We start from the raw sequence: 20,236 nt of genomic DNA on the forward strand, positions 1-20,236 counted from the left end.
CCACGCTGAAAGTTAGTAATTTTTTATTTACTTAAAAGACTTTTAAAATACCAGTTTTTATATAGAAGACCTGATTCATTTGTGGTCTAACATTAATACTAAAATAAAGGAGGTCACTTAAGTAGCTCTCTCTTGCTCCAGTCAAATATATTTTCCATTGACTGCATACTGAGGGACACAGCAACACCAAGTACAGACTCCTTGTGTTACATATGGTGAAATGCAAACCTTGGCCCATCAATCATTCCTTCCCAGTGGCTTTCAGTAAATAAATGCAGTACTCTATCTTAGGAGAATGACTACATCCCAGTTTTCCTGAAACATCAATAAAAACCCATCTTGTTTGCAACGAGGATATGCTCATTTTAATTAAGTTGATCTCTGGAGACAGATGGACATGTCTTACACTTAGCCTGCCTTGGGCAACAGATACATCCAGGTGAGAACAGTAGGATAAACAGATAAAGATTAAGATTTAGAAGCTGGGTCAGGTGATGGCCTAGGTTTACCTGGGACTCGGCAGAGAGAATTGAAGAGCTTAGCTGGGATGAAGGGAAAGGAACCCTAAAAATCATTTTGATATGGATATGATATGGGCATGATCTGAGCCCTGAGAAATCCTCCTCTAATGCTTGATTTGGTTTTGCTCTGTTCCTTACTTTACACGTTTTGGCCAATCTTGTCCTCAATGTCCCTTACAGCTGTGTTTCTCCTTTTCTCACACTGAAAGTGCTGTCTCCCAGTTCAGGGGAAATAACTGACCCGTGCAAACCTTGCCCTCTCAAAGCTAATTTCAAGTGATTGTCTTGCAGCATGCTTCAGTGGTTTCTGTAACATGCACGCATCATGGGGGAGGAACTGAAATATACACACCTCTCTACTGTTTGGTTTTTAAGGGGAATTAGGTGGGAATTTGGTTCCTATTGAAGGCTAGAAATCAGAAGTTGAGGAGGACAGAGGCAGATGTTTCTATCTGATGCCCAACTCACTGTTTTCCTTTTTAAGGAATGAAAAACAAGTGACCCCTGAAATTCCCTTCATTTTGAAAGGATGGGTGGATAATTACACAGCAACCTCATTGGCAGGTGTCAGGGCCACACTGGGAATTATAAATAGCACCAGGTCTTCCCACCTGGGTATTCTGGGTTCTAAGAGGAACTTCACCTCAGACAATACAGGACTGTCAAGGACACACAGGTCAGAGTGGAGAGGGCTTTTTCCTTCCTGCTTCTGCTTTCTCCTTCCATCCCTTCTAGGGAAGCTTACAATTTCCTCTCCTGGGAGCAAAGTGCAGACCTCTCACTGCTAAAAGGATCCTGTTACAGAGGTGAATTTTCTCTTAGTTCCTTGCCTACCACCTGAAACGGACTTCCAGCCAATGTTATCCTGAGAAAGCTGGTGCTGCCTGGGTGTTAGGGGACTTTGCTGTGTCCCAGCCTCAGTCTCTTTCTGCTCTAGTGACATTCAAATAGAGTATTTCACCCAGCTTCCTTAGAATAAGCCAAATTATCCCTCTTCTCTCTTTCAGAACTTAACATCCTTAATACCAGTGTCTCTCAATTATGTTTGATTGAAAGTACTTTATATAAGGTAAGTAACTTCTGGCTTTGACTTTTTGAATGAGAGGAAAACTCTGTCTCACTTTCCAAAATCATCAATAAGCCTCGTCCTTCCTAGTTACATGTACAAAAAACCCATTTTTGTTCCCATAGACACAATTTGTAGGGATGGTACACTTCGCTGTCTTCCGATAGACCTCCAGTTAAATGTGGTAGAGATAGACAGATAAAGGTAGGAACAAGATATGAGAGAAGTAAAAGCATAAGTTACACTGGAGCAGGGATTTCGGAGAGTGTTGGTAGTAGGGATGTGAAACAAGTGACAAATCTAGCATCAGGATGATATCTTTGAGAACAGTGATAATCTTTTCCTTGAAGATAACCCTCCTTGATGCTTAGGTAGGTTTCCCCATGCCTTTACATGTTCCTTTTCCTCTCACCCCTAAGAAACCTTGTTCTCATTTCCATCTACACTGAAAGCAGAAAGGAGGGATAATAGGCATAAAACGCCCAATCCCTCAATCTTACCTCCCTTGAAGGTCTTGCTTTCTTTTTCCATGCACAGTGGCGTTTTCTGCCATCCTCGTATGTGCAGAATTTTATCTACTGAACAGAAGGAACAGCTTATCCATAGATCCAGGCAACTTCTGGGAAATAAGACTGCCGTAAATTCCATCTTTGGGGCAGGTCTAGTGGGAGACGAAAGAAGATGAGTAAACCTATTATAAATGAAAATAAGGCCGTGAAGAAGAGGGAAAGACCATTCACACATGCACAGACAAACATCATCACAAACTTTTTCATCTGCTCTCCTAAAAACCCATTTGTCTCTCCTATTTGTTCTTCCCACAGAAGCCTTTTCTTCTCCCTCCTTTTCCCCTACTGAGTTAGGCATCTATGCCTCTATGTTTAACCATCTAGTGAGCTAGTTACTTCTTTTGTTAGCTTTCATATGCATATGAATCAGCCGTTTTTCTCCTGTTAATCTGTAATACATCAGTTTAACTTGCAGACTCCAGATACTGAATATAATTGGGTAAAGAAAAAGGTGTCCTTCTCCACACATCAATTTTCAAACAGGAATTTTCACCTAATATGAAAGAAGGAAACCCAACTCTTTAAAAATATTGACCACCACCAGATTCATGATATAAAATTAATTTTCATTTATTTATTGAGTCAGTATACTGAGAATGTTCTGTGTTTGTGTAATACAGAATACAGAGATACTTAGGACTCAATCATTCCCCTTAGGAAACTAAAACAAATAAACATTAGCACACTTTCTTATATTTCAAGGTTGACTGTGGTTACAATAAGAGAGGAACCAACAAATTATTATGGGAATTTGGAAGAGATAGGCTTGGGAGAGCAGGAAAAATTCATGGGAGATTTAACAACTGAGATGGATGACAAATCAGTGGGATCCACCTCAAATCAACTGATCCATAATTTCTGGAGGGTGAGGCTTGGCCATTGCAATTGTAAAGAAGCTCTCCAGGGGATTCTCATGGAGTCTAAAGTTTGAGAACTACTACCTTAAGTGATAACACATGTGTGTGTGATGTTTATTAAATAGGTAAAAGTGACAGGTAAAAAAGGAATGCAGAAAGACATTATCGTGAGAAAAATGCCTAGAGTGAAGACAGAACATGTGAGGTTTTATATTCCTGAGGGGTTATAACCACCAGGCTAAATTAGGACTTTCTTCAGTAGACAATGTGTAGCCTTTACAGCTTTTTTTAAAAAAATCAAAGTACTACTTTATTGTGTGGTCTAGAAGTATTTACTCGTTCAGAAAGAGTTGGTACTGTGCAGTGTATAGAGTAGGAGGATACACTGGAAGGAAGACAGACTGAATAACCTTGGACAGATAGAGCACCTAGTGAGTTATATTAAACCACATCAGAAGTAATGCTGGGCTTAGAGAGGGCAGTATTTGAGGAAATGGAGAAGAAGGGTTGGATTTGAGAGAGTGTTTTAGGGATGGATTCCATTGACCAAGTTCTATGGAAAATTTTGTTGGTCCTCACTTTTTAGCTCTACTAGATACAGTTGATTTTTCTGATGAGCATGAGTGGGGGAAGGGGGTGTAGTGTTTGGCTATGAAACAGATTTACTGACCTGACTCATATACCTAAGAGTGCTTAGAATGCCTAGAAAATCAAGAAAAGAGGAAAACCTAGAAAACATTGGGGAGACCGTGGTTTCTGCAGTGGCAGAGATCTTGAAAAGATGTTTGAGAAATTGGCCAAGCACATAAAAGGACCAAAAAGAGGGGGCACTTAAGAAGAGTTGTATTAAGAAAGAGTTCTCAGAGGTCACACCTGCATCTGATAAACCAAGAAAAAATTAGACAGATGGATTGTGTGCAAATAATGTGTGTGTGTGTGTGTGTGTGTATGTCTGTGTGAAAGGTGGGGAGGTTGAACAATAAGGACAACTCAGAGAAGTAATGCAGAGGCCAGAGAGCATGGTAGGTTCAGGGAACCTGGAGTAATTACTTTTAAAGAAGGGGAGGCTATAAATGCTGTCACAGAAGGCAGAGGCAGTAGCAGTTATAAGTAAGAGATGGACAGGCAGTGTAACATGACAGATAAGCCAAGGAATTCTGCGGTTTTAATAGCTCTAACCCTGAGTGAATGAGAATCTCAGTTTTCTCATTCCTAAAATGAGGATCTCAGGGGTCACTGTGAGGATTCAGTGGGACAATGCAAGGGAAGCATTTAACATAGGGTCTGGCACATGGGATTAATTACTCAATACAGGTTGGCTCCTATTTATTATTGTTCATTAACTTTCACCTGATAGTAATTTACATTGTTAAGGTTTGAAAGCTAATTTCCATTAAGTCATTCTTTTGAATATTTTAAAGTTCTCTAGAAATCAAAAAAAACTTTATTTCAAAAATATAGCTGTAAGTTTTAAGGAAAAGCACATACATTTCAATAAACAAAAGAGTTTAAAAACCCTGATATGTAGCATAAGCAGTTCAAAATATAATAACTTACATTGAATATGGCCTTGAAGAATTATAATCACTATAAAAGTTCCTAAATTTTCACTGTCTTTCTCTCTGCTTCTCATTCTTTTTCTATTCTATTTCTATTTCTATTCTATTCAGGTGCTTATCTCTATGTTTCTTTTGTTGTTGTTCTTGTCTATTTGTTTTTATAGTACACATGGCTCCTGCTTTTTGCTCCTCTAAATTCCACAGGTATGTATTTTTCTTACTCAGTAGTTTTCTTTGTGTTTATTTTCTGTTTCTAACACAACTGTTCGATGACTCCTAATCTGCCACTTTCTGTTAGTCCTTCCTTCAACAGGGAATAATAAAAAGCCCCCCCAGAATAGTATTAATTTTATTTTACATGCTTTATTCATGACTACACATGCAATAAATAGAATGGTCACCTATTACTATCTAAAAAAATGCATGGCCACAAATAGCAATCCACCAAACCAAGTGTCTTTTGACCTTATCTCCAACAAGCCTATTTTACTTTTGATGTTTGTTGGCTTTCCAGTGAATGTTGAATGTTGACTTGTTGAAAAGCAAAAACCTATATTATTCCTTTTTCATGAACATCATTTTATTATCTACATGTTTCATATTATTTAGCTAAAAGTTAGGTACTGCTTAAATAATGAAACAAAAAGAATAAAGTACCTAGGAATAAATCTACCTAAGGAGGTAAAACACTTGTACTCAGAAAACTATAAGACACTGATGAAAGAAATCAAAGATGACACAAACAGATGGAGAGATATACCATGCTCCTAGATTGGAAGAAGCAATATTGTGAAAATGACTATTCTACCCAAAGCAATCTACATGTTCAATGCAATCCCTATCAAATTACCAATGGCATTTTTCACAGAACTAGAACAAGAAATTTTACAATTTGTATGGAAACACAAAAGACCCCGAATAACCAAAGCAATCTTAAGAAAGAAAAACAGAACTGGAGGAATCAGCCTCCCTGACTTCAGACTGTACTACAATGTAACAGTCACCGAAACAGTATGGTACTGACACAAAAACAGAAATATAGATCAATGGAATAGGATAGAAAGCTCAGAGATAAACCCATGCACATACGGTCACCTTATCTTTGACAAAGGAGACAAAAATATACAATGGAGAAAACACAGCCTCTTCAATAAATGGTGCTGGGAAAAAAGGATAGCTGCATGTAAAAGAATGAAATTAGAACACACCCTAACACCATACACAAAAATAAACTCATAATGGATTAAAGGACTAAATGTAAGGCCGGACACTATAAAACTCTTAGAGAGAACAGAGGCAGAACACTCTCTGACATAAATCACAGCAAGATCCTTTTTGACCCACCTCCTAGAGTAAGAGAAATAAAAACAAAAATAAACAAATGGGACCTAATTAAACTTAAAAGCTTTTGCACAGCAAAGGAAACCATAAACAAGACGGAAAGACAACACTCAGAATGGGAGAAAATATTTGCAAATGAAGCAACTGACAAAGGATTAATCTCCAAAATATATAAGCAGCTCATGCAGCTCAATATCACAAAAACAAACAACCCAATCCAAAAGTGGGCAGAAGACCTAAACAGACATTTCTGCAAAGAGGACACATAGATGGCCAACAAATACATGAAAAGATGCTCAACATCACTAATCATTAGAGAAATGCAAATCAAAACCACAATGAGGTATCACCTCACACGGGTCAGAATGGCCATCAACAAAAAATCTACAAACGGGGCTTCCCTGGTGGTGCAGTGGTTGAGAATCTGCCTGCCAATGCAGGGGACACGGGTTCAAGCCCTGGTCTGGGAGGATCCCACATGCCGCGGAGCAACTAGGCCCGTGAGCCACAACTACTGAGCCTGCGCGTCTGGAGCCTGTGCTCCATAACGAGAGGCCGCGATAGTGAGAAGCCCGTGCACCGCGATGAAGAGTGGCCCCCGCTTGCCACAACTAGAGAAAGCCCTCGCACAGAAACTAAGACCCAACACAGCAAAAATAAATAATTAATAAACTCCTAACCCCCCCCCCCGCAAAAAAAAAAAAATCTACAAACAATAAATGCTGTAGAGGGCGTGGAGAAAAGGGAGCCCTCCTGCACTGTTGGTGGGAATGTAAATTGATATAGCCACTATGGAGAACAGTATGGAGGTTCCTTAAAAAACTAAAAATAGAACTACCATGTGACCCAGCAGTCCCACTACTGAGCATATACCTTTCTGAACCATGGTTCAGAACGATGCATGTACCACAGTGTTCACTGCAGCACTATTTACAATAGCCAGGACATGGAAGCAACCTAAATGTCCATCAACAGGTGAATGGATAACGAAGATGTGGCACGTATATATATATGGTGGAATATTACTCAGCCATAAAAAGGAACAAAATTGGGTCATTTGTAGAGATGTGGATGGACCTAGAGACTCATACAGGATGAAGTAAGTCAGAAAGAGAAAAACATATATTGTATATTAACACATATATTTAGAATCTAGAAAAATGGTACAGATGAACCTGTTTGCAAGGCAGAAATAGAGACATAGATGTAGAGAACAAATGTATGGACACCAAGGGGGGAAAAGTGGCGGGGGTGGGATGCGTCAGGAGACTGGGATTGACATATATACACAGTATGTATAAAATAGATAACTAATTAGAACCTGCTGTATAACACAGGGAACTCCACTTCGCTATACAGTAGAAACTAACACAACATTGTAAAACAACTATACTCCAATAAAAAATTAAAAAAAAAAAAGGAAATTGTTAGCAGTGCTAAGTACTCAGTATACGTTTTATACTTACTCAGTATAAGTCTTTTCCCCATCCCCATTTTCAATATTTCTCCCCATGCGTCTAGCACCCTCTTGGCAAGAAAACTGTTCTGAGGTCCCTACCTGTGCCCAACTACCCCCACGTAGGTTCTCCAACCCCCAAGCCCATCAGATGCTTAGCTGGCTTAAAATGCAAATTCCTAGGGACTTCCCTGGCTGCGCAGTGGTTAAAAATCCAGAAAAAAAAAAAAAAAGAGCTTTGAAATGTAAGAGTTTTGCACCTTTTTATGCAATTGCTTCTTTTATTATGCAAATACATTTTATTTTTACTTAGTTGGATTAAGTAAAGGTTTTTAGGGGATAAATTGGGCAAGAGAAATGGAAATAAAAGTTTCAATGTTCCTCATGTTCCTATTTCTCAGGAGGCTCATAAACTATGAAAAATCATCATAGTTTTAAAAACTATTAGAAATACTTTAAAAAATGTTTTATTTCAAACAAGTTTACTTCTTCAATGGGACAAAAATATTTTTTTGTATACTATTTTTGTCTGATAGCTTTATATTTCAAATACTCTGAAACCAGTAAAGGCAACTATCCTGCATTCCTAATTCCCTAGGGATGAGGAACTAACTGTGGAAGTTGGGTTTACTACCCTATTTTCCACCATGGCCACAAAACCCTTCTCCTTCCACAAAACTTATTCTCAGTCACTACCCTTGAGTTCTTGTTTTGGGGGTGTGGTTTATAACCTTGGAATTTTCTACAGTTAAAAGCAGAGTGATTTTAGTCTACTCTTGTACCCAGTTAAGGAATCTATTCCAGAGGGTAACAATTCAATAATGCAGTGAATTGTTACCTGAAGAAGCAGAGCTCTTCCTATCAGGGAAATGTTCATGTACCAGGAGACCTTTTTAGTGAGCTCGAAGGGTTATGAGATGAACAATAACAACAGTGATAATAATAGTTAGTCCTTCTTGAGCACTTACTGTAGAGCAGGCATTGTACTGATTGCCCTAAGAGGGACTTGTTATTATTAACCCTATATTAGAGATGAGAAAACTGAGACTTTGAGAAATCCTCTGCCTTTTTCCAGGACACATGGTTAAGTAGTGGTAAAACCAGATTCCAGTCCAGGCACTCTAAATCAGAGACCCTGATTTTAACCATTAAACTATATGCTTTTCTACTGAACCCAAATCAATCTCCCTTTAATCCCTACGCAATTATTCTAAATTCTACCCTTTGGGGCCAACAAGAACATGTTTATTCCTCTTCCTCATTCATTTATGTAACAAAAAGAATATTAATTGAGCACCTCCTAGATGTTAGGTACTGCCTTCCAGCCTGTAATACAGCAATAAAAAAAGAACAAAGTTTCTGCTTTCATGGTGTTAGCATTCTCTCCCTTAAATTGTTTGAAAAGACTCAGCAGATTTCTAAGGGTTTTCCTTTCCTCAAACGAAAGTTTCCTACTTCTTTCAACCATCTATCATAGGAAAAAGTTTCAAGTTCTTATCTATCATGGTTATCTGTCTCCTCTAAACATATTCCAGTTGTAAATATCTTTTTAAAAAATGAACCAACCAGACATGAACACAGTAATCCACATGCTTTCTGATGGTTCTGTTAAAAATAAGGCAACAGGCCCCCAATGGAGTTGCTTACGCTAAGACCCATGTCACCAAACCAAGACTTAACTGAATTATAGTTTCCATTTCGAGACATGGAATCTTAAATTAGTAGATCAGAAATCGCCTAATCAGCATTAGTTAAATAATCTGCCTGTTAAACCCCTGCCATCCCCTAAAGGAAAGTGACATTGCAATAACTTTGTCTAGTAACTTCCTTGTCCCCCCTCCTTTCTGGCTGTAAATGCCATTTTGCACTGACCCTTGGAGCTCCTTCCTGTCAGCTAGTTTGGACGCTGCCCGATTTGAATCAATTTTTGCTCAAACTTAATTTTTTTTTTTTTTTTTTTTTGCGGTACGTGGGCCTCTCACTCTTGTGGCCTCTCTCGTTGCGGAGCACAGGCTCTGGACGCGCAGGCTCAGCGGCCATGGCTCACGGGCCCAGCCGCTCTGCGGCATGTGGGATCTTCTCGGACCGGGGCACGAACCCGGCAGGCGGACTCTCAACCACTGCGCCACCAGGGAAGCCCCTCAAACTTAAAATTTTTAATATGCCTCAGTTTATCTTTTCACAGGTCTGGTGACAGAAGAGGGAACCCAAGGAGACCCTGAACAGCCCTCAGGGGGACGAGAAACAGCAGTGAAGGTACCTGCACAGGCCCTTGAGTCGCGGCTTTCTCGCCGCCTCTGGAGGTGGTGGGTAAATTCACTCGAATTCTCCATCCATCCATTGTGTGTTAAGAACTTTCAGACTTTGAGCACTTTTTCCCCCTGGCCTGGGTTCTGAAACTGGCCGGAGTTGGAATGCAACGGACATAAGAGACCGGACTGTTTCCGGTGATGGACGGGGCCGACTCTGAAACTAGACCGGGTCCCGCGTCAGACGTCAGACTTGGTCCGACTTAACGCTGGACTGGTCCGGAGTGACGCCTCGGGCGAATAAAATTTTGTTTGAAGGCTGAATGAGCAGGTTAATCTTACCAAAGATAAACATGAATTACAATGGCCGCAATGGAGAACTTTGAACCTAGACAAGATTATTCATGTATGACGCGCCCTGGAGAAAATGGAGTCTCAGCCAAGCGCTCACCGTGAAGGGTGGAGGGAAAACCCCCTGGGACACCCCACTCTCTCTGGAACCCACAGACAGGATCCAGGGAAATCCTGCAGGAGCTGGCCAAGGGTAAGAATCCTTACCGAAGTCAGCTGGCCCATCTCTGTTTCTGTGCTGCCTGGTCGAGAGAGGAAGGTAAGGTTTCATTTTGTCCCTTCCTTTCCAAATCCAGACTGGCGGGAAAAACATTTGTAAGATTTTAATGTTACGGAACACAAGATTCTGTGCCCAACACACAGTGAGGCTAAACAAACCAAAATTTCGGAGTCTGGAGCAGAGGAAGGCTTAATACAGGACCAAGCAAGGAGAATAGGGTGGCTCATGTTCAAAAACCCCCGAACTCCCTGATGCTTCTCAGGGAGGAATATTTTATAAGTATAATTTGGCATGAGGGCTATAGGAGATGTGACTTTCTACTGATTGGTTGTTGGTGAGGTAACGGGGAGGTGCTCCAGGAATCTTGGGCTCAGCCTGAAGTTACCATCCTCCACCTGGGTGGGGGCTTTAGTTCCTGCAGAAGAACTCAAAGATACTGTTAAGTATATCCCTTGAGGGGGAATGAGTTCGAGGTTTTGATCACTGTACTATAGTTTCTTGATCGCTCCGCCTTTGTTTCTGCATTCTCTTACTTTCCTGACCACCAACTGTTTGAATGTGCTCTTTGGAACTCAGGGAAGGTCTAGGAGGTTGAAGCCCTCTTCCTACAAACAAGAAATGGGGGACAGGGAAAGGATTTGTACCCAGGAGGGCCCCACAGGGTCCTGCTCGGTTTCAGATCCTTGAATTGGGTGACTTGTGAATTTGCTTTCAGGTACCATTCGTTGTCCATCCTTTCTTTCCCAGGGGCAGCTATTGCTTCTTGTTTGTCTTATTTTGTGTCCTGAGAACTTGGCTTGGCAACACTTTGGGGGCATGGCCAGGCAGAAATGTGGGTTGCCTAAGTTTATTAACAGGTCAGAAAGAGAGCAGAACCATTAAAGGCAGACAATCTGGGTTTATGTATTGGCTCTGCCTGTAATCTCCAAACCTCTTCTCTCCTGTAATATGGTCCAATTAGACACGACAATTTCTAGCATTCAATGTTTAAATCCATTTACTGTGTCCAAGTTCCTTAAGCTTAGCGTTGTCCTTGAAATGTCCTCTAGCATCACAGACAAGATGCTGGAAGCCATCTTGCATTCATAACTTACCTGAACTGTGAGGTGGTGGTTTGGCTGAGTCACTTGGTAGACCACAGCATCCCCTAGTGGTCAGATTTAAACCTCAAGTCACGTATATTCTGAATTTCACAAGAAATTAACCTAACCCTTAGAGTGTCCGGCAACTGTGTGTTCCAAGTGTGGCACAGATTTTATTGGCTACCTTTGGTTCAGCGGGTGATGTATTCTCCACTATTTATCAGGGAACCTGATGCATCTCAGGTTCACTTAACCCTCTACCCACTTCTCCATTCTGGGCTGCTTCTTTGTATGAGCTTAGGAATTCAAGCTGCTTCTCCTTTTCTTTTTTTGTGATTATAGATACTTTTCTACTTTTGAGGCACTTTGTTATTTCTACCTTATTTGCTGTCCCTGACTATAAACACATAGGCCGTTTAATATGAGGATGTTACCTAAAGTTCCTGTGAAAGAAATCGGGAAGGAATAGTCCACCTGGGGTGATTGTGGTTTAGACTAGGAAGCATTAGATCTGGAGTCAGCCCTGAATTAAAAGCCTAACTTTGCCACCTATTTGCTGGTGATATTAGTCAGGTTACTTAACTTTTCTAAGTTTACTCACAAGATAAGGATAACCTTCCAGGGTTATTGTGGCTCATATGTAAAGCAAAGTGAACTACACAGCGGCCTCATGATCAGTTCATCTGGTCTGTAGTCCCTTCCTTCCATGGCAAATCATCTCTTGGGGATGGTTTGGTGGTAAAAGTTAATTCAAAATGAGGCCTTAGTTCTTCTTTGGTTATCTCAGCACAAACCTGTCAGACCTAAAGAAGCAGATCTCGAAGTCAAGGCTGAGATATAGTCCTCAGGCTACCAGGGAAAATGGGGAGCTCTACATCACTGCTACTCACCTCAGTAACTAGTAGGGAATGGCCTCTGCTGGGGGAGAATTAAGGCTGAATGCAGAGGCTTCTCCACTGCATAGTTGAGAAAATGTAGCTTTTTTGGTTTCCTCAATGATTCAGAGCCTCTTTGAAAAAGTTGTGTCTCACCTGAAATCTACATTGTGAGATATATGGAAAATCTTAAGACTAAACTCTGTTTCACCAGACAGGCAGCATTTCAAAATCATATGCCTCTGTACCCAGACCAGTGCCAGGCACAATAGATGCTCAGTTAAATCCCAAGGAACCCTAAGGGAATTATTTCAGTCGGTGAAAGGTGATGGGCAACATGTTTCTGGACTGAGAGTTTTCCAACTGTTTCTTAAAATGCTAGTCTAGTCCTCATGGGATTACATGTATTCATGATCGATCATGTCCTGTCACTTAATATCTGCAATCACATTTCCTGAGACGGAGTCCTCAGAATGTGAGGAAGATGGGGAAGGAAAAAGCATGAAGGAAACCCTGTCCAAAATTACAGGATTGCTGTGTTTTGTAAAACTTGGTTTATTCTGAGTTTGCCTCCATCCTCCGTCCCCAGTATAATCAAACGTGCCTTTGAGGAAAAAGCATATGGGAGCAACAGGAAGTGTTTAGATGCATTTTATTCAACAATCAGGCCAGCCACCGCATCATAGTGTTCTTATGGAATTTCAGAACCTTGGTTCTCAGCAAGGCCCAGATTTTTGAATGAGGACAGGAGTCTTGTGTTTCCTATAGAAGAGATTGGGGGAAAAAAATCAGCTTAAACTTTGTTGATAAAACGTGACAACGGGAGAAAAACAAGGAAAAAAGATCAGCTTTATTTAAAATAGAGAGGTTTGAGATTCATTTCCATTTCAATTTCTGTTATTCATTTACTCATTCACTTATTCATTAACTCCTCAAATATTGATTGAGAACTATAACATACATTAAGGATACAACAAAAGGGAAAAATGTCCGTCCTTACAGAGTTTACAGATCTAGCAGGGCGTTATAAAAAGCTTCTGAAATTAATCTTTAATCCATTGTTGCTTCTTTTCCTTCTGACGGCATTGTCCTAGCTACCAGGTTTCCATCTTAGCTGGTGCCTGGGCTACTTCAGGACCTTCTAACTGATTGATCCATTGCCTTAGAACTCTGGGGATTCTCATCTGTGAGATCTTGCAAAAGGAAATTATATCCTTATCCCATATGATAGCTGCTTTAGTTAGCATCTAGACAGAGCCCACGGATTGGCTTATTTTCCATAGCTGTGCTGTCCACTATCCCATATAACTATTTAAATTTAAATCAGTTAAAGTTAAGTAATATTAAAAATCCAGGATCTCATTTATAGTAGCCACATTTTAAGTGCTGGTACCATGGCTAGAGGCCTCCGTATTGGACAGCATTTCTGTCATTGCAGAAAGTTCTACAGGAGAATAGTAGTCTATAGAGAAGAATTTGCCAGTATAGATTTCTTAAGAAGACATACAGGAATTAGAAAAAAAAAGTTCTTACTGAATATATCTGCTAAGCACTTAATGATCAAGGAGATGCAAGCCCTTGTTTGTCTACCCATCTCAAAGCTCAACAACTAAGGTCAGAGCCTGGCTCTAGTTAACCATACAATGTATTTGTTTGGGGCTTTTAATGGGCAGTAGAGACAAAGGCAAAATGTTACATTGGAAAATATGTTGCATTTGAAAAAGACACATTTTCTCTCTAGACCTGTTTTCTTATCAGAGAAATATAGGAAGAGAAGTTACATTTTCTGGCATTCAAATGTTGCTCCCATATTTACATAATTTTAAAAGAATAGAAAGAGCAGGTAGGACTGGTAGGTTTTAAAGTCTAAGGAAACCGGGTGTCCCAGCTCTATGCTCATATTTTCCCAATGGTTCAGTCTAAATACTGGGCCTTTTGATTGCCGGCTCTTGGAAATTGACCAAGCCTCAAGGCTGTTGTGTTGCTTTCTCCTCCCCTTGGATGGAAATATGATGTTTGACCTTAAGGTCAAGAACATAAGCCATGAGAAAATTAACAAGTGGTTTCAAATTCCTTTTAACAAGTGGTTTCAAGTTCCTTTTACAAGTCCTTAATGTGGAAATTTTTTTGAAAAAGCAGAACATCCAATGTTTTGGGCCTAAAACTTCAGGATATTAGATGTTTCTCCCTGGAGACCTAATTCCACAATTCTTGTTAAATACTGAGAATTTTCTGAAACGACTTAAAGCAGACCAAGGAGAGGGTGCATGGTACAAGGAATTAGAGATGTGGAATGCATGCAGTCATTTGAACCTAAATCAAAGTGTTAATACCACATCAGTTCCAAAATAACAGAGTTTTCTGGGTCGCTTGTGGGATCTCTTTTATTTGTTTTGATCATTCTACACCTTTATTTAACCTGGAGCGCTTTTGTGATGCTATGAAAATGCAAAGTCCAGTTTAAATGACACCCTTTTCATGAATCCTTTCTTGACCCTTCCAGTAGGAAGCCATCTGTATTTCTCCTTCACTCCTGTAGCATGTTGCTCACACCTCATTTGACTTCTTGTCACAAGTTACAAGAAGCTACCTTATCTGTGCTGTTTTCTTTCAGTTATATCCACTAGGAAAGCAGAGGAGACTAGCACAATGCTTGGCACATAAGTGTTCAGCAGCTGAGTAAGACAGAAAATCTGTGGCGAATTTATTTCTCTGAGTACCTGAGTCTAATTCCCATCACCTACCCACCTACAATCAGTTCAGAAACTCCACTGAGGCTAGGTCTCACATCCATAAGTGATTGTGTTCACTAAAGTATTACATAAAGTGTTACAAAGATATGTTTTTGGTCACCTAATCTGTATAATTCATATTTGCATACTTCAGGGCTTTAGTGAACACAATCATTGCTATCACCAAGAATGATTTTTTAAGTATAATGGTATTTTGGGTATGTGGACTTTAAAAAATCCAGACTATCTCTTGTTCGCTATAAAAGGTTGGGTTTTTATCGTAGAAGTGATTTTTTTTTATTTAATTGAAAGAAACATTCAAACACTTTCCTTCCTCTAGCCCATTGTCCTTTCTTTAACACCTTTTATACAGCACCATGTTATTAATTCCTTTCTCACTTTTGTTCAGTTTTTTCTTCATCTTGAAATACCTCTCTCTCCTTCTTTATGTTCTAGAGAAAACCTCAGACTTTTCCAAATCCTAGCAGGCACAATTAGTTCTTTTTAGTTTTGTGCTCTCGGAGCACTTTGCTTATACTACCATTGACCACACCGTGTTAGCGTTGAGTGTAAGCAAACTGGGAGACAAAACATGTTGGATTTTCTTGTGGATCTCACAAATATTTAGTCTAGTACCTGACTTTAAAGTATAGTGGAAGGAGCAAGGATTTTGTACCAGATCTGCCACTCATGGCTGGGTGACCTTGAGCAAGTTATTTAAACTGAGTCTCAATTTCTTCATGGGTATATTAAGCTGAGTATTATTTACCTCATAGAGTCATTGTGAATATTAAGTGCCTCGCATAATGCTTGACATAATAAATACTACTTTCTATCATAATGCGCACACACACACACACACACACACACATGCACACCTCTCTATATAATCATAACATATATAATAAGGAGAAAAAGAAATCAAGAATTGTTTGGGGGAATACTAGGTATTTTGTTTCTCTCATGGTGAGATTAATGTTATTGGTATAGTCTTTGAGGCTTAAAGGGGTAATATATGTAAAAATTTGAAGACTTCTAGCTTAAAACATATATTTTAAAAGAAATTCAGGTTTGTACTCACATATTTTCAATACATAACACGCATTCATTAGAATAAGTAACTCCATCTGTCCCACAGACAGGGTTATAAATCTTGGGACATCCACTCACTGCACTTGTACATTTAGCCTAAAAATGGAATGAAACAGAATCATTTCCCATCATTTTTCATTTGAATTTATAGCAGAGTCTCTAAAATCTCCCTGGAGTTGATCAGCTTAAAGTGGAAGCATGATTGTGATTGGGAGAGTGATACTAAGTGTTCCAAGAGGAAGAATCCAAAATTTGGAGTCAGAAAACCTGGTTTTAAGTAATGCCTCTGCTATCTGCAAGCTGTGTGACATTGGTAAATCTCTTGGTGTCTCTGAACCACAGTCACTTCATTTGCAAAACGGGAATGATGTTGTTTCCCTACCTATCTCATCATGGCGTTGTGAGGTTTGAATAAAGTGAGTGAGATAATGTTCAAATTTACAATTACTACCTGTGCTGGCTCTCTCAGGTCAGCCACACCTTGAGGCGTGTTCTTCCTTGCACACTAGTCCTGTCACCCTGGTCTTCTCTAAGGCAATTAAAGACACGCGGTGCCTTCTACCCTTGGGGTTTTTGCACAGCCTGTTTACTGTCAGTAAGAACTAGTAATTATCAAATGACTTTCACAGGGCAGACACTGTCCTAAGTGCTTTTCATGTATTATTATATTTTTATAATATTAATATGTATAATATTAATATTATAATATTATACATATAAATATTATATTTATAATATTAATATTATAATATTATTAATAATATTATTATATTTAAACTCATAGACTATCCTATGAACTTTTTATTATACTCTTCTTCTGGTAAAGGCAGTGAGGCACAAAGAAATTGAATCACCCAAGGCCACACACCTAATAATTACTGGATCCAGGATTTAAACCCAGTCAATCTAGGTCCTGAGCTTTAGCTCTTAACCACTTTACTCTCCTACTTCTCCCTTTGCTAACACTCATTTATCCTTCAGGGCTGAAAATAAATCTCACTGTCTTAGGGCACCTTCCCTGATTTAACTAGGCTAGGTTTCTAATGGAACCAGAACTTCTTTATAACACATCACCAATGTAGTAATTTATTTACTTATACACTTTTGGTTTGCCATCGGCCTTCCCACTAAATATAAATGTAACGAGAAGAGGGACGCTTCATCCTCTGGTCTCCAAATTTACTGAAATTTACATTATAAGTACAAGAAAAACTGGAAAAGTTAGATATAGAATATTTTTCTAGAGGAAGAGCCTAGTTTATTATTATTATTGCTCATTATAAATTAGAGCTCCACCTTGTTGATGAAGAGAACTTTATGGCAACATGGTCAAACTGGCTGTAAGGAGGAAGGGCTGCTTGGAGTGATGTTTAGAAGGTTTCCACTTAAAATCCTTGTCCTACCAGATAGCCCTAGTATATATAAAAACTCCTTCACAGCAAGCATAATATGACTACAGAGAAATTGCCTATGTGTCAGTCAATTTGTCCTTCAACATAAGCGCCTGTGGCGGAACTACAATTACTATCCACATTTAATGGGTTAAGTCTTGCCAGCATTCATACTCCTCATATTAACTTAAATTGAAAGGTGAGTTAGGCTACGCTTTGGGTGGAACAAACAGTCTTAGCCCCAGAAATAAAAATTTACAAAATTGTCTTTACCTTTCTTTCCAGGAAGTTAGCTCTAGTACTACCTAGAAAACATAAATCAGACATGTCAAGTTGGCTCATGAATGGGAGAAGCCTGAGGTATTCTCATTCAGAATTTTCCGCTTCCATTTAAGTCTGTGACTTCTCTGCTTCCTCTTCCACCACCCACCCCTTCTTATTACCATTTTTTTTCAAGTATGTCTCATTGGTGTCCATTCACTCCCTGCCTGCTGAAACCTCAAAAAAATTAAGCAAAAATTTGATTAGGACCAAAGTATCTCAATTTGATATTTAAGACAAGTTGACCCATTTCCTTGAAAATAGAAATGACGTACTTACTGCTTCAAATGTGTCAGGCACAGAGCAAATACCTTCTGAACGCTCACTGACATTCTAGTAACAACCAGCTTGTTGATCTCACAGTGATGTAGGAAATATAAGTATCTTTATCTCAGTTTATAGATAAAGATATGGAAAGTTTCTATAACTAGCTGTGAACACTAGCAATAACCAGGTCTTCTGATGAAAAACTAACTTTTGCACTTACATGTAAGTCTTCTTTTGTAAGTAATGTTTTAAAAAAAATGGAGCTCTTTTGACAATTTACCTTCAGTTCCCAAAGAGCTCCCTCTCTCCATTGCATTATACTATTAGTTCAATTCACATTTCTTGAATTTACAGGTAGATACTTAAAATTGCCATGCTGCATTCTCTAGAAAATAGCAGGTCTTGTTGACATCACCATCAGGAGATGGTGATTGTGGGTGAGCTCACTGCAGGGAAGGAGAACTAATTTGATAGTATCCAGAGGAAGAAATGTTGGTGAGATTTGATTTTGATACTAACAATCTCTGAGGTCATCTAAAGGAAGTAGTTCTTCCTACCTAAATGTATTGAAAAGTAGTGAGACACTTAGGGGCTTGGAGAAGAAGGCCCCTGGAATAGTCAGAACCTGATGTGGTGAGAGTCCCACTGAATTTTAGAATCGAGTTGAGTCTAAAATTTAATGAGCACGTAGTCACCACAGGCATCTATATGTATTAATTAATATGCATGAGAAGGGGAAAAGGGACCACTGCTCCCATAAATATTTAGCAAATACAGCAAATAGTATTGTTCCTTTTCTTCGCAAAGTGCTGATTTGGCTGTCAGTAGGTTTCTTTGCTAGATCTGATAAAAATTTAAAAGTGTTAACCATCTCCGAAGACAAAAAGGAAGCTGATGCCAATGCCAGGGGTTCAGATCATCTGTCAAAATTATTAAGACAGTTTGAAGATATAAACATACAGTCTATTCAAGAAGAATATTTTTTCTAGAAATATTCTGTAGGTCAAAAATAAAAATTTTAATCAAATTCTGCCGTTTATAATGGAGTAACTGGAAATCTTTGTTAGCTATTTATGCAATTCCATGAGAACATAAAATTTGTAAATTGGCCTTAAACATTTACAGAGTTAGAAGTATACTTGATATTGAAATAATCCCTTCTATTTTCTACCATAGTTCTGACAAAGAGTCAGCCTCATTACCTGGGGAAAACCATTTCATGTCTGGGCAGTTCTCACTAGTAAAATTGTTTTCCTGTGTTATGTTAAAATCCCTCTTTCTATATATAATTCTCATCCACTGATCTTACTTCCTCTCACTGGGACCAAAAGATCTGTCCAAGAGTAGACTCTAAGTCTAGAAAGTAATGTGGTCAGTAAAGCAACTGGTCAAAAAGGTTTTACTTAAATCAGAAAAATATGCAAAGCCACCTACCAGATAAACTCAATAGGACCAAGGCAGTGAGAAGGAAGATGCTGGCTACCTTCATGGCTGGATTGCTGGCTCCAGGGCTCAGTCAAAAACTGAACTCAACTTACCACTTCTCTCTAGAATCCTGGGACTGGAAGGTTCATACAGGCAGGATGGTATCCCAGTCTCCACCTACTGCCCTTTGTCACAGATCTCCTTGGTTATTGATTGACTCCGTAGCATAGCCTGGACCCAGCACAGCACCAGTGTAAGAAAGTTTAGAGGAATGCTGTGGGCCTAAAATGTGCAAGGTAAAGACTGCTAGGAAGAGATGACTAGTGGTTAGTTAGTTGGTTCTTGCCCTAACTTCCTCTGTGACTATGGAGAGGCCCTTCCTTTCTCAAGCCCTGGTTTTCTCATCTGTAAGGTGAACTCCAAGGTCCTTGTACTCTGTAGTTCTGGGTGCATGAATAGGTGTGAATATCTGAAAAACTCCCTTCATTCTTTCTTCCTTTCCTTCAGCTTTTCCATTTTTTATTCTCTCTCTTTTCTCTCTTTTTCTATCACTCATTCACAAAGCCTAAAGTAGCTGAGAGAGGGACAGGGTAGAGGTAGGGAGGACTCAGTTCCCTAAGGTGTGTGTGTGCTCCGAGGTAGAGTGGGCTCACCAGAGACGCTTACCAGCTTTTTGTCCTTGGACAAGTAGTTCACTTTCACTGAGCTTCAGTATATTCATCTGAGAACAGAAATGATAATAGTAGCTACCTCAAAGTGTTGGTCTTTCATTCTAAAATATGCATTGTGTCTGTCATGTGTGGTTTGGGGAGACAATTCTCAATTATCTCTCATGTTTCTGCATGTGTCATGAGTAGAGACA

General features: G+C 39.4%; 1 protein-coding gene across 1 annotated transcript; it reads right to left on the reverse strand.

Annotated features, from left to right (window-relative positions):
* Positions 1-12,862: 12,862 nt before the first annotated feature.
* On the reverse strand, positions 12,863-19,438 carry SPINK1 (serine peptidase inhibitor Kazal type 1). Its single transcript, XM_030847403.2, has 4 exons — positions 19,384-19,438; positions 17,635-17,666; positions 15,960-16,066; positions 12,863-12,908 (listed from the first exon to the last, which is right to left on the reverse strand). The coding sequence occupies exons 1-4, from the start codon at positions 19,436-19,438 to the stop codon at positions 12,863-12,865; spliced, it is 240 nt and encodes a 79-aa protein (XP_030703263.1).
* Between the last annotated feature and the right edge of the window lie 798 nt (positions 19,439-20,236).

This window comes from Globicephala melas, chromosome 3 (genome assembly GCF_963455315.2).
Source record: "Globicephala melas chromosome 3, mGloMel1.2, whole genome shotgun sequence".
In the NCBI taxonomy this organism is placed as follows: domain Eukaryota; kingdom Metazoa; phylum Chordata; class Mammalia; order Artiodactyla; family Delphinidae; genus Globicephala; species Globicephala melas.